The sequence below is a fragment of the Alosa pseudoharengus genome, unplaced genomic scaffold, assembly GCF_046254945.1.
Source record: "Alosa pseudoharengus isolate Yale_2024_CS ecotype anadromous, Long Island Sound unplaced genomic scaffold, YU_APseudo_1.1 YU_APseudo_1.1_scf_20, whole genome shotgun sequence".
Lineage (NCBI taxonomy): Eukaryota > Metazoa > Chordata > Actinopteri > Clupeiformes > Clupeidae > Alosa > Alosa pseudoharengus.
The window spans coordinates 31,121,011-31,140,001 of record NW_027468664.1 but is presented as its reverse complement, the minus strand read 5'-3'; the positions used below and the strand labels follow the sequence as shown (position 1 = coordinate 31,140,001).

At 42.4% G+C, this 18,991-nt stretch overlaps 2 protein-coding genes and 1 long non-coding RNA gene across 3 annotated transcripts; all 3 read right to left on the bottom strand.

The window, feature by feature from the left end:
• Positions 1-695: 695 nt before the first annotated feature.
• On the bottom strand, positions 696-9,751 carry hcfc2 (host cell factor C2). The gene is made up of 15 exons (XM_076297088.1): positions 9,515-9,751; positions 8,644-8,792; positions 7,881-8,041; positions 7,002-7,207; positions 6,760-6,844; positions 6,538-6,644; positions 5,946-6,161; positions 5,506-5,715; positions 5,105-5,193; positions 4,606-4,717; positions 4,171-4,214; positions 3,843-3,995; positions 3,450-3,635; positions 2,150-2,468; positions 696-1,818 (listed from the first exon to the last, which is right to left on the bottom strand). The coding sequence occupies exons 1-15, from the start codon at positions 9,678-9,680 to the stop codon at positions 1,739-1,741; spliced, it is 2,283 nt and encodes a 760-aa protein (XP_076153203.1). The 5' UTR covers positions 9,681-9,751; the 3' UTR covers positions 696-1,738.
• A 1,591-nt stretch (positions 9,752-11,342) lies between these two features.
• LOC143136748 (uncharacterized) lies at positions 11,343-13,482 on the bottom strand. Its single transcript, XM_076297444.1, has one exon. The coding sequence runs from the start codon at positions 13,472-13,474 to the stop codon at positions 11,426-11,428; it is 2,049 nt and encodes a 682-aa protein (XP_076153559.1). The 5' UTR covers positions 13,475-13,482; the 3' UTR covers positions 11,343-11,425.
• Positions 13,483-17,166: 3,684 nt separating this feature from the next.
• LOC143136747 (uncharacterized) lies at positions 17,167-18,375 on the bottom strand. Its single transcript, XR_012989430.1, has 3 exons — positions 18,344-18,375; positions 17,883-18,075; positions 17,167-17,400 (listed from the first exon to the last, which is right to left on the bottom strand). It is a non-coding gene; the product is annotated as an uncharacterized LOC143136747 (long non-coding RNA).
• Between the last annotated feature and the right edge of the window lie 616 nt (positions 18,376-18,991).

Sequence of the window (18,991 nt, the reverse complement as noted above, 5' to 3'; positions counted from 1 at the left end):
TTTTCATTGGGCTATTGATTGACATTGTTTATTATTGCTGTTCTCCTTGGTGTAGTCTTACCAACTTTTTAAATTGTTTACTGTTAAATTTAACTATTGTATTATTTGGGGGCGAAGCTGCGAGGCAACCCATAGTGATTGTTTTCTTCCCTATTATTACGCTTCCGCTATTGAAGTCTATGGCAGCCCATAGAACTGGGGGGTATTCCAAGTAAGTGATAAACCTAGGTAAGTTAACTCAGAGTAAGGGGTAAACCTTCTAATAGAAGAGCTGCATGGCTTCATTCCCCTTAAAAAACAATACCTTAGGGCTCTTGTAGGAGGTTTGCCACTTACTCTGGCTTAATTTACCCAGGTTTGTCACTAAACCACATACTTGGAATACCCCCAGATGATTAACCCTTCAGCAGGGGAGTTTTGAACATTCTAACAGAAGATTCTGTTCCACAAAATGTAAGGTTCTAGAGGCTCTGGTTGAATTCAGTGAACCCTGGTATTCTTTAGAACATTCCCCAGTTAAGCTAGAACCAGAGAGGGTTAGTAATCAAGGATCTTTGCTAGAACCTTTAGCTTAGCACATCAACAATCACCTTCCGGAATTAAACTTTGAACGAAAGCCATGAACTGCATGCAAGCTGTTCTTTTTTTTCCATGTTAATTTTTTTTTTTTTATAAAAAAAGATGTGTCAGAAATGTAAAGAAAAAGAAGCATGTAATGGCTTTAATGGGTCAAGGACAATGTAAACAATGTAACATGTGGAAAAAAATGACACTGTTTGTCTACAGTACCTCAGTTAGAAAAATGGAGGCTACAATGTTGCATAATGCTTACTTAAGACTGGGAGCACATATCAAAACACATATCAGTGTTTTCTGTAAAGACCACAACATCAAGGGATTGAAGCAAATGTGTAATTGGTCTCTTTAGTGCTACCTGAAATGTATATGGAATAGTAAAAAGGTGCAGATGATTTCAAATGGACTAATATTTCTACCAATATTGGGATGTTAATGTTAAACAACATACACGCTAAGATATGTGTGATAACATATATTACAATACACAATAAATAAGTGCTTTATTAATATAGTATCATCAACCATCATCTTGACCAAACACTCATTAGGATTGCATACCTCCAGTGAAATGTAGACATATTTTAATGCCAAGTAACAATCTTTGTTTCTTTTTGACTAAGTCGAAAACCAGTGAAACACTTAAATCAAAAGCACCAGTCAAAATAAGTGACCCAAGAGTGGCCCCTTCGGCACTTCAAGGCACTTGAAACCCAGCTGCTGTAGTAACTCCATATCCATATTACGAAAAGAACCTGGCCTCGTCATCAGAGAAGGATTCATGACATAAAATAAAACACATAAAAACTGGGTTTTGTTTTTTGTTTAAAAAAAGAAGAGTATAAATACATATGTACAAAAACAAAAAAAAGAAAAAAAATTCATTAAAAAGAATCGAAAAACAATATTTACTCCTACATTTGTAGTGGCCAGAGGGAAAATCGTGACTCCACTTATGTAGTATTTTACAGTCAGTATATCTCATGGATTTACAAAAAAATGGCAGGATTGACATTTGTCTCACATAAACATGTGTTCTAAGGCCAGGCATTGTGCTACAATAGAAACCCTGTCTTGAGTGACTTTACATAGGCATCCGATGGAGTACTTATTTCAAACCCATCTGATGAGATCAGCCCAGTGGTTAGGATTTGGGGTTCCTCTATCTTTTTTTGCTTTCCTGGTCCGCCTCTCCGGAGTTTGCTTTGGATTCAGTGGAAGAGGCTTTAAGTTTGCTTGTATCTATTGGAAGGAGACAGAAAAAGCAGGAAGTGACTCAGGTGTCAATAGGAATCCACCGAGTACATATAAGTTTAATTATGTGCATCTTGACAACAAATATATTGTCCTTCATAGTATGATTTCCACAGATTCTCACTCAGACGCATGCTTGCATACAACCACACAAACAGGCACACTTAACACTTACTCTCAAACACACACACACACACACACACACACACACACACACACACACACACACACACACACACACACACACACACACACACACACACACACACACACACACACACACACACACACACACACACACACACACACACACACTTACCCTGCAGCCAGCGGATCTGTGTGGCGGGGCCATAGCCCTGCTCGTTCTTGGCGGCGATGCGGAAGACCACAGCCGGCCGCGCCGAGCAGTCGATGTGGGCGTTGCTGAGGTTCGACGGGCTGACCGTGCAGGAGGTCTTGGTGCCGCGGTAGATGCGGATGAAGGCCATGTCGCCGCTGGCCGTGCCGGCCGTGGTGGTAGCAGCAGCGCTGCTGGAGCCCCCGCGGCTCTTCCGCACGGCCAAGTACATGCTGTACTCCAGGATCTTCCCCGACGGAGAGGTGGGCGACTCCCAGCTGATGTGCACGTTTTCAGACACCTGGACACGAGACGAGACGAGAGGGAGGCATCAGAGTTTGTTTGTTTAATTTAATTTAAGGCCATTTCCGCAACTAAGGCTATTTAATGGCCAGAGCACTGTGTGTTATAGAAATTTAAATATGTTTCTCAAAATCTATGCTAATAAGATATTCTAAAACCTTCAAAGGTGGGACCTTGGGAGACATCAGAGAAGCAGGTTTAAACAACACAGAGTTAGGGATAGTAATCAAGGAGCAGAACATGAGGAGTGAGCCAAGAGCAAAAGAGGGAGAGAGACAGAGACAAAAAGAAGAAGAAAAGGAGAGAGAAGAACAGAGAGATACTACAGACCCTTTCAACAAACGTGCATTTTAAAGGCAATTCCTGCTGTACAAAAAACAACAGTGAGCTGATGGTATCTTGGGGATGAACTAAAATGAAGTTGACATTTTATAGAGCACTACTCTCTGTCTGATACATTTCCATTACAACTTATCTGCATTGATTATGAACGCTTAAACCAGAAACTTGAAAGGGTATGTGTATAGATGTGAATGCTTTTGCGAACAACAGATGTGTGATTACTTGACAATACTTGACGCGTCACAGGACAGAATGCCTACATTATGCATCAGTGCTGCACCGTGCACTGCTTCACTTACGGCTTCCACACACAGTTGAGTTCGGTCAACGCATGCCAGTGGGTGTTCCCGACGGTAGCTATGCAAATTACTTAAGGTATAACCGTAATTTGATTGGCTGGTGCCGTCTGTTGTTGTCCGTCGGTGCAGCAAAAGTTGAACTTCTCAACGCGAGCGATGGGAGCAACGCGAAGCAACGGACCCACAATTCAGTTCGGCAACGGATGACGTAAGCCCATGTACAGTGAATGGGATGCGTCTCCAGCACTGCAATGCACGCAACTGTGTGTGGGAGCCATCAGCTTGCCACAGTTGAAAATACCACCCTTTACAGCTGCAGCCACAGAATGGCGTTGTACCTTGCTGATCTTGACAGCAGAGGGCGCTCCAGGGAAGCCAGGCTGGCAGGTCTTGTACTCGCTCACAGCACTGAAGTCTCCCTGGCCGAGGCTGTTGATGGCGGACACTCTGAACCTGTAAGTGACACCTGGCTCTAGAGAGTGTTTCTCCCTGCCCTCGTAGCACTCGTGTATCCACTGTTTGACCTGAATGAAGAGACAGATATGTCCAGAAAAATCCAGAATGTAAAAAAAAATCCTTTTTTTTATCCAAAAAACACGCTAAGCACAAATTGGCAGTTATTTCTTGTCTTAACAATGAAACTGCAATAATAATGAAATTCAATAATAAACATAATCCTCACTAAAATACACCAGCGTGGTGATAACGCGTAAGAGTAAGAGTCCAGATACCTCTTTGGAGCTGGTGAAGTGGTACGGAGGGGGTAGTGCTTCTTCTTCTCCCTCGGGAGGCAGGTAGTACTCGGTGACCTCAGCGAATAGCGTCCTAAAGACGCCCACATCAAACCAGACAGGCTCCTCCAGGCTCTCCTCTTCAGCTGGAGTCTATGCAATGAGAAAGGTCAACAATAACAAAGGGCACTACTAAAAACCTACAGCTCCAGTACATATGTGATCATCAACTGTAATGACAATATTGATGCTGAGTGTGATACAGTACTAAGCTACCTGCTAGGTGTTGGTCTCTGGGTGAACAAACAGAAGCGGATTTCCCCCTTACCTGGCTCAGGTGATCCATGGAACTCCCTGGGTACAATGTAGAGTCTGCAATCACACAAGCACAACAGTGCATCAGTTTCAGTGCCATCACATCCCACTCCCATACCTTAAGTCCAACCTCCACACTTCCTCATTCATATGTTACCTAAATGCTAAAAGACCTTCTGCAGTTTAAGTAACACAATGTAGGGGAATGAATTCCCCTTTTCATAAATGTTCAACTTACTGGGTACCCATTTAGCGCTAAAGGGGTATCCAGTTCATCTCAAACTGATGAAAAGGGTCCTGATCCTTAGCAATGTTATATAGTGTAATACCAGGTGTTCACGGCATGTGTCAGCAATGACAGAGACTCCATTCAGCTTCCTGTAATTCAGTTTTTAAGCTGTTCATTTCAGGTAAAAAGTTAAACCTACATTGTGTTGGCTTTACTCACAGGGTTCAGATTGTAGTCCTCTTCCACTCCTCTCCTTCGTGGGATGGGGATCCATCGGCGGCTCTGACCCGCTCTCACAAATCTCCACGGGGGTCTCCACTACACCTCCTCCCTGACAGGAAACCAAAGAGCCTGTGAGCAACTCTCATCAAACACCCCTAAAAAATAATGAGACTACAACTCTGAACAAGGCTGTGTGATTGGAAATATTGTTTGGGTGATTGATTGATTGATTGATTGATTGATTGATTTTCGTTATTTACACTATTGTACAAAAGACATTTCTTATGAGAATTAATGAATAGAGAAATAAAACACCTCTGTACATTATCGGTCAAAAGGATAAACACAATGAAGCCCCGGGGGCTCGTTGCCATTGTGGTCCTTGAAATATAACAAAACACTGCATGACTCAGCATCCAGTGCACTAGCAGAGCAGTCTAGAGAGAGAGAATGCAGATGTGACTGACTGCAGATGTGCGGGGGGGGGGCATCGTACCTTCAGTGGTGAGGTCATTTTCTTTCCAGATGACATCTTTCCACTCAGGCCGTCACGGCTCTGACCAAAAGGATTATCTGAGAGATGGACTGGTGGAAAACACATCAGGGCCAGTTGAGCGCTATGGTCCACACTTTTACAGACAACTCACAACACACACTTGAATGAACCTAACCACGGATGGAAATAAGCACCTGCCACCAGCCAAAATATGGAAGTGGCTGGTAGGTTTCAGACACAAAGCATTAATTTCATTTTGAGTGACCAAAAATCTGTCAAGTGGCTGGTAGATGTACACATTTTCAAAAATCAACTTCCACCGCAGAGCCTTCAGCAAAAAGTAAACTCATAACTAAGCTATAGCCATTCATTCAGTCTGCTGACGGCCTGTGGTCACTCACCTTGTGCGCTTCCCTCTTCCACGACCTCCGTGGACTGCTCCTGGGGGTCGATGGAGGGGTCAGAGGGATACGGCGGCGGGGCGTGGGGGGGCCTGATCGGCTGCAGCTGGAGGAGGTAATACTCTGCTGCAGGCAGGGGGCGCCAAGACACATGCAACATGGAGATGGTGGATTTGACCAACAGCACTGCGCACGGGGTGGTGGGCCTCTCTGGAGAAAGGGAGAATGGCTGTCAGGTACTTGGTTTTACTCCTCAATTTCCAGATGCCCCCAGTTGTTATGAATGAAGCACTTTTCTTCCACACGGACGCACTACATGCAACTTCCAAAAGTAGGAATAAACCTCAAACCCATTACTTCATACGCGATCATGATTAATAAAGGAGTGACTGAGTGTTGCTTAAACAGGCTCTCTCTGTCACTAGCATGTTTCTCCTCACCCGTCTCCAAGTACCAGAGGTCCTTGCAGCAGACCTGGATGTTCCAGCTCTTGCGGTAGCCGTCGCGGCCGCTCCAGATGTAGAGGCGAGAGCCGATGGCGGCGGCGCAGTGGCCTGCCCGAGCTCTGGGGGCGGTGGTGGAACCCTCGTCCGGAGCCTGCTGCTCCTGCTCTTGCTGCTCCTGCTCTGGGCCCAGACGCTGCCACGTCATGGTGTCTGCAAATTATTTTAACAGTGTTTAAACTGCATAATTTTAACATGCCATGGTGACTGCAAATTATTTTAACACCAATACAGTGTTTAAACGGCATAATTTTAACATGTCATGGTGTCTGCAAACAGTCGACCAACACCAACAGTCGCATACTCAGAAATACTTAATGAAGGGCCCTTACACAGCATTGGCATTAATGCAATTACAATTTAACAAGTCTCTGTGTATTTTAGTGTTCACTTTTATGGAAAGGATTAGAAGCATTACTCAACAAGACACGTGGAGTCACAAAAACAATCCCACTGCTAAAACCAAACAAAGACTGCAGTCACTGATGCCCAAATAGACAAACCAGCACCAGAAACAGGAAATACTGACCCAGATTCAACAATGATAGAGAGTTAGTACAGATCCACTCCACACCAAGGGCGTTGGGTTTGTTCTCCGACTCCACCACCGGGACCCAGCCTCCAAACACATACATCCTGCCATCAGAGAGAGGTGGAGAGGCGCCAGAGAGAGAAAAGTGAGATACCATTCATCATCAAATGTCTGCAAGAAATTCAAATGCACAGTGATGGTGATGAAATTCAGCCTTACTTGTTTCCTATGACGTTGGCTGAATGGAGGCTTCTGGCTATGGGGCACTGTCCTCTCATTTCCGGAGTGGACCACGTCATGGTTTCTACACAGGACAGGGACAAAGGTAAAGGTGAGGCTGCACAGTGCACACTCAACATCTAATCAGCTCAACACTTTGAGTCTAATTATCTAACATGCTGCATGCTACACAGAAGACAAAAAAAAAACATTAAAACAAGCTTAAAGCAACTTAAGCTCACCAATATCCAGTTGCCACAAATCACCAAGCCGATGGCCACACATGCCTCCAAAGATGTAGAGCTTGGGGCTGTGACCGGGCTTGCAGTAGGCCACTGACGTGTGGGACTCACGGGCGGAGGGACCCCCAAATTTTGTGTCCGGAATACTCCAACCCTTGACCCCTGATACAGCCTGCAGCTCCAGCTCATAAAAGTCATCCAGGTACCTGCACGGCGGATGTGTGTAGGGGGATGTGGGTTATATATCTACCTTTCTGGCAATTGAACAGGTCCATATGAAGTATATGGACAGTGACACCATTTATAATCATAATCATTGATAATTGATACACCACCAGAATCAATCAGAAATTGCCATTTCCAGCTTTAATTCAAGGGGTTGAACAATAATATTTATTATACAAACAGTTGAAATGAACTCTACCCCTTTTATCTGCTTAATTTTTTCCTGGAATAATGAAGAAACAGGCCACAGTTTGCCATGAAACTGCTTGTAGGTCAATACAAAATGTCTGTCATTCCTGAACAGTTAGGCTAATGTGATATTTTAGTTCAACGTTATTTTAGTTTAAACTTAAGCTGAAAGTCTGCCATTTAATTTCAGATCCGTTCTGCATCTGCACACCACCAGAAAAACAACTGTAACTGGCAAAATACTTTAGGAGCTAACTGTATATTTTAGTTAATTGTTTTAAAAAACATGTTTTGTATGTGCACAAGATGTAACAAAAACTGTCCAGAGGTGTAAAACCAAATATAGAATCTACACACTATTCCAGAGGAAGATCACATGTCTTTACATTCTGAATACACTGTCCCATTGTTCCAAAACTCTGTCAGTCAGTTATATGTACAGTATATTTGCAGTGATGTGCCCACCTTAGTACATTGCCGTTAGGGTCTTCACTGTCATTGGCCAGACCCCCAAATAGGTAGCATTTGTTTCCGATGAGGGTGAAACTGTGACCGATGCGAGGGCAGGGAGGGGACGCATTCTTCGGGCCTCGGGGTTTTAATTTCTTCCACAGCCAGCGACTTGCCTGTAACACATACAGTAGGATGGATGGAAACATGAGCAATTGACTCAGAGGGGAGAAGAACTTTCTCTAGTAAAACAGATTCAATGGCTGCTGCAGACTTCAATTGATTTCAACTTCAAAAACAGAATTGAATTGAATAATTGGGGTTAGAGTTAATAATATTTATATAGTATAAGTATATGTACTATTTGATCCCATGAGGGAAAGTTGGTCTCTGCATTTATCCCAATCAGTGAATTAGTGAAACACACTCAGCACACAGTGAACACACAGTGAGGTAAAGCACACACTAATCCCGACGCAGTGAGCTGCCTGCTACAGCGGCACTCGGGGAGCAGTGAGGGGTTAGGTACCTTGCTCAAGGGCACTTCAGCTGTTCCTACTGGTCGGGGATCGAACCGGCAACCCTCCAGTTCCAAGCCCGAAGCCCTAACCAGTAGGCCACGGCTGCCCCCAATTTCGAAAGAGTAAATTAGGTTTTCTATCCTATTGTACAAGACAGTTGTAGACTGTAGGCTACATCTATGATGCACCACTAAATGTGCCAGGTCATACTGCAGCAGCCAGACGCTAGACTGGCGGCAATGGTATCGATATGTTACCTGTAGCTCGTAGAGATTGTTGCTGTATTTGCCAAACTCCACCATGCCACCAAACACCAGGATACGGGTCCCTTCACATGCAAAACCATGGGCAGCGCAGCCAGGAGGGATGTCTCCTCTGACCGCTGGAAGAAACCATTGCCTGGACACTGAACATCAGTGAGGAACAAGCAAAACAAGAAGTGCGTTTTGTTGGGGACCATAATTCATCCATGTTGTGTATCCATGAAAACAACAGAGCAAATGTTACAAAGTCGCAAGAAAACGAGGCTAAAAACTTTACAGTCAGATTAATAAATGTAGGCTGTTACTTCCGGTGATGTTCTGTTGATGGTCATGGCCAAAGCAACCATACAGTATATAACAGCAACACGTTAGTCGCAGTCAATACCGCTTTGGGGTATGTGAATCAAAAGCTAGGCCTATATCCAAACTTGAGAGAATGGCATTAATGCTTTACCACCAACATTTGTCTCATCTATCTACTGTCTTTCAATAAAATTGTATCGTAAGGGCTACACAGTCATATGAATTAATGGCGTTGTCTCTGCCTCCATCTTTAAGCAGTTGCCCCGGTAACCAGTGAAACGGCTATCGTTGGTAGAGCTAATTAGCTAGCACTAGCGGCTGGAACATCTGGGTACTTTGTTATCTCGCCGCCAAATTAGGTAAACTTTGCGAATGTTAAGTATACAGCAGATAGCCCACATATTCGATCATTCACGTTACTGAGTTATTGTTAATTCTCAATTAAGAGGCTAACTTAATTGAACAGTATTAATACAATTACTGTTATTGAAAATCTAGCTAACGTTATCGATGTATCATACCGTTCAGTAATATTAGCAAACTAGCACGCTAGCTAGCTTACCAGTGTTGTAAACATGCAGGTCCTCCGAAATACCCTCGTTTCCTCCTCCAAACACTACAATTAGCTCTCGAATAGCCACAGCTCGATGGCCGTGTCGTGCCCTGGGAATAGGACCGGTGAAAGACGGAACCTTTCTCCATAATGGACCCTCCGAGTCCGACAGCATAGTCCTATCATGGACTCAAGACGTTTAAAAACCATAGACCGCAAAGATTTATGATAGATGGGTGAATGACTGACAGGATTGGTTTTCGGTGAGAGGATTTTCCTCGTATTGTTGATGTTTAACCATTCTGATGCTTTATAACTCAACATTGCCACCTGCTACACTGGAGTGAGAATTACACCCCTATTACAGCACTCTGTACGGCTCTGTCAAGTAGTGGTCTCTAGCGACCTCTGTTGGTGAACTCCATTGTAGTGAACCTGGGCTACAGGTTGCTGACAAATTAATGCAGTTGATGTCAACTTCACCTTTGCCAGCATAATCATCTACAGATGTGGCATGTCAAAAGATGCTGATTAAAATGCATGATTATTGTACATATGTGCCTTGGTCACTAAAATGTGCAGTGTATCATATAAAACAATGTCACTGATGTCACAAGGTGGGGGAGCACGCATGCTGACTGCTGGAATGTCCAGCGGAGATGTCTGTGTGCGAAATGTAAAGGTGAAATGCTCACTGAAATGGATTTCACCATTTTTTTATGTGCATATAAGATGTCTTTGAGTCAAGAAAAAAGTGTCGAGGCACACTCAGAACTTCAATATGCTTCAAGTTTAATTTTACCAACATTTCGGCATTATGACTTCATCGGCATTATGACGTCATTTTCACACACATGCAAGTCATTCATTTCTTTATGTTACACAGGAGTCTCTTGATTAGGCAGGTGTTAATTAGGGGTGTGTCAAGAGTCCGATTTACAAACATGTACCATATGTCTTAAAATGGATGATAGTTAAAACAAAAGTAGTTTATCTTTTTGCTGACAATATTTGTTATCAATACAACAAGTCGTATATGTCTTATATAGACAGATTTTGAAAACTTTGACAAAAATTAAACATCATTGAGATAAAAGAACATGAGCAAACAACAAATAAAATGAGCTGAAGCTTTAATTGATTCTTTATTTTGTTCCTTTCTTTCACATTTGAACAGATAAAGAGATGTCTTTTTGACAATAACTGTAAATACAAACACGGTGCAAGTTTAGATTTAATATAGGCACATGAAAAGTTATGCTATATTTTGACCGGGCCATACATGAACAAGCATGTAAATATCTTGGAAATGAATTATTTATTTATTTGGCTCAACTAACTAAAACGGGCCAAAGCATGTAAATATCTTGAAAATGAATTATTTGGCTAGACTAACTAAACTGAACTAAACCAACTAAAACTTAATTTCAAACACTCACAAAAATGAAATTGGTATAAGAAATGAGTTGGTGCCTAAACAGATTTTACTCAGAATATCAAAATGGATCATTATGAATTACAATTATACACATAAATTAGATTTTTTTTTAAATCAAAGACTAAAAAAGGTTTTTGGTATTCCATTTTAAGACCCAGTCAGCTCATTTAGGCTTCATTTAGACGTGTTCTCCACATACCTCTCTTCGTGTTTCCACTATGGGTTAAACCAGTGGTTCTCAAACTTTTCACAATGAATACCACCCACGAAAACAATTGGCTCTCCAAGTACCACCATTATGACCGACATTAAAATACAGGTGCGTATAGGCCAATTCAACTACATATTTTATATTGTACATACTGTTTTGCACTGTCGAGTCTTTATGAAAAGACATAGCGAGAGTTCGCGTACCACCAGTCGAGAACCACTGGGTTAAACTATGTGTTCATTATGCGAGACTATAAGACTTTACCATTGCCTCAGACATAGGCATCTTCTTCCTCACTGAATCCAACTGTGACAGCTTCTTTAATGGCCTTGGTTTCTTCAGGAGTTGCAGCAGGCAGTATGGCTAGCAGTTCCTTCTCAATCTTCTCCATCCTTGCACCAGCACTTCTCTCAAAGGTATTTTTGTGCTCAATGACCAGGTGCAGAATACCTTTCTGGGCCTCATCACAACCGCTCCGTAACTTCAGGCGTTCTTTTTCAAACTCTGGATCATCCTTTTGCATGGCCATGAGCAAGCCAAGGCTGCTTATTCTGTCCATCAGGTACTTGTTGGAGACCTCGGTGTAGGTCTCGGAGATCATGTGCACCAGACTGGCGATGTTGGACGCCTGGAAGGCCTGGTTGTACAGCATGTCTTTAGAGAACAGTTTGGCATTGTACGAGAGCTTCTGTGTCTTCTCAGATGTCGTCGCAAAGTTGTTCAGAGTCGTGCTCAAGCTGACCTTCACAATATTGGACACCATCTGAAAGAAGTGTACCATTTTCTCCCATTGCACCTTCACTTTACCCATGGCCTTCATACCTTTGACCAGCATATCCATGGTGGTGTTGAAGTCGATCTCCTTGGTCTGGCAGCTTTGCATGGTGACTAAAATGTCAGTCAGCTCCTTTTGGTTCTTCTCCATGTTCTCCACACACTTTTCATACATGTCTCTTGTCTTGTCCAGTTGTGCTCGGCTCTGCTCGACACGGAAGTGAGCATCCATTGAGGCCCTTTTTCCAGCAGACATTCCTTGTTCTTCTTTGTACATCATTGGTAATTTTGGCGCCATGGATGGAGACTTTGTGACACTTTTGCATTCAGTGTCAAAAGTACGGGCTGAATTGATGAGCTCTCTGTAGCTGGAGATGATCTCATTTTCTTTGTCTTTGCTACACTGACCATCAGGTGCATGTTCTGCAAGCTGCTGACAGATGTTGACTCCAGTTCCACATAAGGGCAGAGCTTCTTGTTTTAGTTTGCATTCTGGGGAACTTTCCAGGTTGCTTCGGATCCTTTTAAATTGTTCTGCTGCAAAATCTGTATATGTTTTTTCCCCCCTCTGGTCATACAATTCCTTCCACTTGATTTCTTTCCCTTCAATGTATCTTCCAATTGTTTGTGTTGTAGAAAGAATTTCTCCAGACTTGCTGTAGATGTTTATTTTATCAACTTCATCAACTGCATCATCGTTACCTTTTATGCCATCAGTCTCAGAGAGCATTGGTGTTGCATACTTTTGTGCAACAGATTGGGAAAGAGTCGATGCTAGACCCCTTAGTAGAGTTGTCATGGTTGATGTTATTCCTTCCACTACATCCATGCCAATTATTTCCCATCCATTAGGAAGTGAGTCCATTGCTTTCTTATATTGCTCTTGTGCCCCTCCTAGTTCCCTCTCCAGTGTCTTCATTGCTTTCTTGGATCTTTTATTGGCTTCTTCGGATGCTTGCTCTCTCATTTTCATTTCTTGTAGTTTCTTCTTGATCTCGGCCAGCTCTTCTCCATAAAAGTATTCTGCATTCACACACGCTTCCAGGAGCTCTTGAATCACACTGATCACATTGGTAAACTTTTCTTCTGCTGCATTGGCTAAATTCACACATGCATCGGCAATAACTCGAATATACTCCAGCTGGTCAGGCAAGTGGGCCTGGACGACTTCGTCATCTTCCTGAAATAGGATCTTCACTACAGTCTTCATGTAATCTGGTACAGTGAGAGTGTGAAGGCGGATCTGATCCATACTCTTATGGGCTTGATTAAAAGCCTGCCAGCCAGAGTTGCACACTTGCATGAGGCAGGAACGATATGACTTGTATTTGATGTACTTATAGCCATCTTTGGGGGAGTTTTTGTCAATGACAAAATCATTTCCAGAAGAAAGGAAGACCAGTTCAGCCATTATAGCTATGGAGAGTGGTGCTGGTGTCAGGTACTCTTCCCAGTTGGCATAAGGTTTCATTATGATCTGGGTAGACTCTCTCATGTCCTTTGCTGTGGTGAGACTCTGAATCTTCTTTGCAACTTCAGAAGCCATTGTTTTGCTGTGTCTGCAACACAAACAAAGGGATATCAGAGAATGTTGCAAAAGCAACTTCAGAATGCTGGGTTGAAGTTCTCAAAATTATTCATTCTCAACCTGTTTGTGATTTGTCATGCAACAGTCAAATGTATTATTCTCTGATTGAACGAGAGACATTCCAAGAGTGGCAATGAGTGGCATCCCCACCGCTGGTAATCACTCCACATTTTGCACTGAATTGTCCATCGTAAACATTCTAAGCGTGAGAGCAGAACGTCACATTCGACAATTGAATGAGAAAATGGAGGAGGGTGAATGTTGAATTCAGACTGTGATGCATAAACGAGCAAGCTTATTGTGTGAACGATCACATAGCCTCTCTATCATTAAAACTTGGCTCTTGAGTGATTTGTTACTTGATGACAGGATGCACAATGAACACAATTTGACGTCTTTAAATGAATTAGTTGGTTGTAGAGCTGTTGTGTACAGCAATATAGCACTCATCATCGTGACATTGCTAACAGATATCACTACGGGTGACTACCAGTGACACTTGGCCTCCAGCCTTGTGCCTACGACCGCATCTCAGCTGTGGTGATTACCAGACCTCAGAAGTTCGCCTACAAAAAAGAACCAAAACGGCCATCTTTGCCCATATAAGGAGATCCGGTTGTTAATTGAAGCTAACTGGCAAGTTGCATTGCAAGTTAGCTCTGGGGTAGCAATAATCTAAGTGTGCCACCTTCACGTACCGGAGATCACAGTATCCACTTGGAGGACAAAAGTGTGTTCAGGAAAACGTCTGCATTTCAGACGTCTTCATCCCTGTGAGAGTTTAAAAGATGCGATAATTCAAAATCCCCATGTTATTTTCCCATAGGAAAAATCGCCAGATACCGGATGTCCAAGATGGCTGTTTTTTTGTAGGCGAACTTCAGAGGTCTATGCCTCTAACTTTTGTGCTGTAGCCTATTGCTCATCATCATGATCATCATCATCAACATATTCCCAGAACATTTGTATATTCTTTACATTTTCAGTAAAGCTGAATTTTGCATTTATCCTATAGAAACTTATTTGCCATTTACCCCAGAGCTGGGCCAGGGTTACCATGGCAGCAACTCTGTTTTCTATCCCTGGCACATGGGAAAGAAAGAAGAACCCCCCCCCCCCCCCCCCAAACAACAACAAAGATTTTCAGGTCTTTGAACTGATGGACTAGAATTGAAACTACCTTGATTAAGACCTGTTACTTCACTTGTGGTCTTTTCAGCTAAGAGAGTGTTGGAGTTATTGGTGTTGGCATGAACACTGACCTCACCTCACTCTTATTAGTTATTTTTCCAAAATTGCCAAAATTGCCAAATTGGATAACTGATCATGGGGGAAAATAGTGCAAGAACATAGCAGTCATAGTCTAGTGTTTAAAGCTACATTGTGTACTTTTTTTGAGTTAATTCTTAGCAAAAACCCATTTGTTCTTTCAAAAATATGTGCTCATTCATGTGTAATTATTTCCACTTACTAATCAAAGTATTCTCGTAAGTGTAGAATCTGCTATTCCAAATACATACGCGCGAGTCGCGCAAATGGCTGAATCCATGTTGCGCCTCCATCTTTGAAATACATTCGCCAACGAGGGACATTCCTGGAAATTCAGCTCCGCCTTTCGCGCTTGTAGGCAACACTCATTGCATGATCAGTCTACTCGCGACTGCCGGCAGATTTTAAAGGAGAAGTTCGGTGTGAAATTGACCTTAGCTGTACTGAAAGATGCTGCCGAGTACTTACATGTGTCCAATAGGCACCTTCGCTCACCCCCTAGCATTCCGAATTACGCCGTTTTTAGCCAAGTAGCTGTGGGGGGCATAGCGTAGCCTATGCAGCTAAATCGCTATTTTTACACAATTAAAAAGGTTTCAAGACCCTCAGAAGTCTACCAATGCAGTGTGGAGTTACTTGGAACCTTTTTAATGGTGTAAAAATAGCGATTTAGTTGCATAGGCTACGCTATGCCCCCACAGCTACTCGGCTAAAAACGGCGTAATTTGGAATGCTAGGGGGTGAGCGAAGGTGCCTATTGGACACATGCGAGTACTCGGCAACATCTTTCAGTACAGCTAAGGTCAATTTCACACCGAACTTCTCCTTTAAAGTCTGTTGAAAATGGAGGATTACAACTATTCTCGAGGACATGAAAAGGAGTCGCCAAGGAAGCGAAAAAGAGAATTAAAACGCCAACGCGACCGGAAAAACAACAGACCAAAGTCAATATTGGAGTGGCTTTTCTAAGATGGAAAGAGCTCGTGAGGAGCAAGGATTTTAAAAGGGACGCCGAAATTGCCTGCTTTCTCCTCGACAGGTAATTTGGCCTATTCGTGTAAACATACAGTCTATGGTGTAAATTCTAAGTTTTATAGTTGCTTGGCTTAGTATAGCATGGTTGTCCATAACGCTAGAATGACGTCTGGGATACTTTTCCTCGCGTCGATGAAAAAGGATTGTAACATAAATCTGCTATGACGGATCACAGGCAAAGGGCACTAAATTGTAGTTATTTTTCATTGCTTTTGCTTTGTAGCCTAAATATATCCTAATCTGATAATGCTAGTGTAGCCAATTCCAAGGGTGACGTTCACATCCTGAGGCCTGTCCTGTAGTCTTATTAATTGTAGACGTAGCCTACTAAATTGTCTGAACGTTTTTCACTGCATGAAAACAATTGTTGATTCTATGTGATTGTTGTTTGATAATAACTGAAAGTATATTTTTAATATCTTGGTGTTTACCATTTTATGTACTGTTATATGTTGTGAAACGCTCTGCTTATTCATTTATATATATAAGCATAAGCATTTATATATATTTTTTACAAAGCCTACATGACATGAGCATCGTGGAGGAGGATGTGGACGAAATTCAATGGTCTTGTTATGTGATGCACGTGCATGCCTTCATTGTAACCTTGCCTGTAACTCAGTCTAGGCAAAATAGCACTATACAGATTAGTAACAATATGTTGAACTATATAAAATGGCGTGTATGTCTAACGACACTGCATGTCTTCCACAGGATCAGCTTTCCAGGAGACTGCAAATTTAGAATGATGGCCCATGTTGCTTCAAAGGCACCATACAAAAAGGAAGGGTTCATGTGTAAATACCATAATTTGTTAATTTCTGTAAATAAATATATTGCAAATAACATTGTTGACCATGTTACTGTCATTTGGTGTTTCAAAATGGTAAATTACCATAACTCCTTTTTTAATTATAAGTTTGTGGATGTAATGTATGAGGTACAGCATGAACAGTCTCTTATCAATTCTAAAAGTTTTTATTTTCATGAAAGCAAAATATAGCGATGTACCGGTGTAAAATAAATTAAATACAGTTTTAAAAGGAACAGGCAGTACAAGAACAAAATTATTTACAATAACACAACATTACAACATTATAGGAAGGTGAAATAAATTCCAGAGATGTCCCTGAGGGTCAGGGAATTTATCCCTTATCCTACACACACAGCTTGGGATCACTCTTCTATTACCCTGTCCTAGAGACCCATGCTGCCAGAAAATGAAATGTCTGTAGGTAGCATATCTGAACTCTATTGTCATCACCTGGCTCTCTTACATGGCCTAATGCTGTGATGTCTGTGATGTACTGCCTGTGAATCTGGAGAAAACCTTCATCTAGGCAGTGCTGTGTGTAGTGAGGCAGAAGGCTCACACAGGTGGCAGGGTTTTGTCCACAGCATTTTCTCTTCTGATCGATTGGCATGTCTCTGCAGTGTGTACAACTACACCAAGGCATCCCTGGCACAGGTGGGGGGACGACATGTCTGCACTGATGCATCAAACACCAGACCTACTGCTTCACTATAGCAACTGTGTGGTGAGGTTCCTGTGCTCTTGCAGGCTCATTCCATCCACAAGTCTGAAGAAATAAGACACAAGAAATAAGATCAGATAGGCTTGTTTAGGTAGCAAAGTTAGATTGTTAGCAGAGTAGTAGTAATAGTAGCCTTCTCTGTGTCATTTTTCAAGTGTTCACACAAAATGATGAATACTATGTATGTGTATGGACAATGAAAAGGTGAAAATGTTGTGTAACATTTTCTATAGACCATAACGTAATTATGTGTCGTGATTTCACTGGGAGACAACTCGCATCATGCAGTTGACTGGCAACAGCTAGAAATTGCTACAAACAATTGAGATACAAACAGGCAGGGAAGCTACACCAAGCGCGTGACTGAAGCGTTCCGTTCACAACGCGTAAAATCATTTTTAGATGAATGGTCTATTTTTTTTCTGCAGCAGACGCAACGCAAACGAACGTGCCTGGTGCAGCTTCCGAGCTAATTTCGGTGTCATTGACATTGATACTGTTCAGAGAAATATATTAAAAACACAAACCTCCGTTGCTTCTCTCCTTTGTCTTTGAAGTTCTTCCAGTCTCTCCTCGTCATCTTTTGGAGTCTTACTTTTTCTTTGCCTAGGAGGTCTCATCGATCCTCTGCCACCGGCTCTTGGCTTTTCTTTACCTTTCCCTCTTCCTTTACCTTTCCCTTGCACCTCCGTTGCATCGACTGATCTCTGACTCTGCTCACTGAGAAAAATAGTAGGCTACGCTGTAAACATTGCCTTTACACTATTAATCTCGCACATACAGAATAACGATAGCACTGAATCTACTGTACTATAACATTAGCATGCATTCGTTTGGGAACCTGATAGCTGATGCTAGTCAATGAAATAGTAGCCTACCAAAATAATGAAAACGTAAAACTAGGCTATTCACTTTACATAGAGGTCATACCCAACATGTTTACTGGCTATATAACTAAATGCAATGTGTAATTGTTTTCTAAAGTAACCTTATAGCTGGAAGGAACACCGGACGAAGTCGTAGTACTGGAAGCAATGTTAACTTTGGCATGAAACGGCCACCGTAGGAGTTAAAATGCGCTCGGAATGGGAGGGGCTAGAAAGTAATATTCAGTTGGTTGTCATATAGAATTTCACCGCTAGATGGGAGAAGTTCTTACACAAGGTAGCTTTAAATATAACAAAGTATAAAAGGAAATCATGAAGGCAACTAAGACGAGGTTAAAGGATATTGCGGATATATCCGGTTCTACTGTTATAACTATGAGAGCCAGGGACGTCGTTAAGCCTATTGTAACGATTTGATAGCGAACCACACAGTTGTCCAATCAAAAGGTTTATTCACTGGGAACGAGAGCCGGGACACAGATAGACCAAGACACAGAACACAATACATACGGGGCAGGTCAAGCAGACACACACTACACACATACAGGGGAGGTCGCAGCCCCCCACACAAAAAGGATCACACACGAGGGAGAACTAAAAGGGAAACATGTCACAATAAAGACGCTAACATTACACTTATAACTTAGGAGAATAACGACATAAACCCCCCAAATGTTCACCCTCGTGTCCCAGCATGCCTTTCGCTGGAGAACGCTAACACAGTCTTTATGCGCCGACGTTACACTATT

Coding starts and splice junctions, on each gene's coding strand:
- LOC143136748 (XM_076297444.1), bottom strand. CDS start 13,474: ATGGCTTCTGAAGTTGCAAAGAAGATTCAGAGTCTCACCACAGCAAAG.
- hcfc2 (XM_076297088.1), bottom strand. CDS start 9,680: ATGCTGTCGGACTCGGAGGGTCCATTATGGAGAAAGGTTCCGTCTTTC. Junction 7,208..7,880: donor CCTAACGGCAATGTACTAAG/GTGGGCACATCA, acceptor TCCGCCGTGCAG/GTACCTGGATGACTTTTATG. Junction 6,645..6,759: donor GCCAACGTCATAGGAAACAA/GTAAGGCTGAAT, acceptor CTCTGATGGCAG/GATGTATGTGTTTGGAGGCT.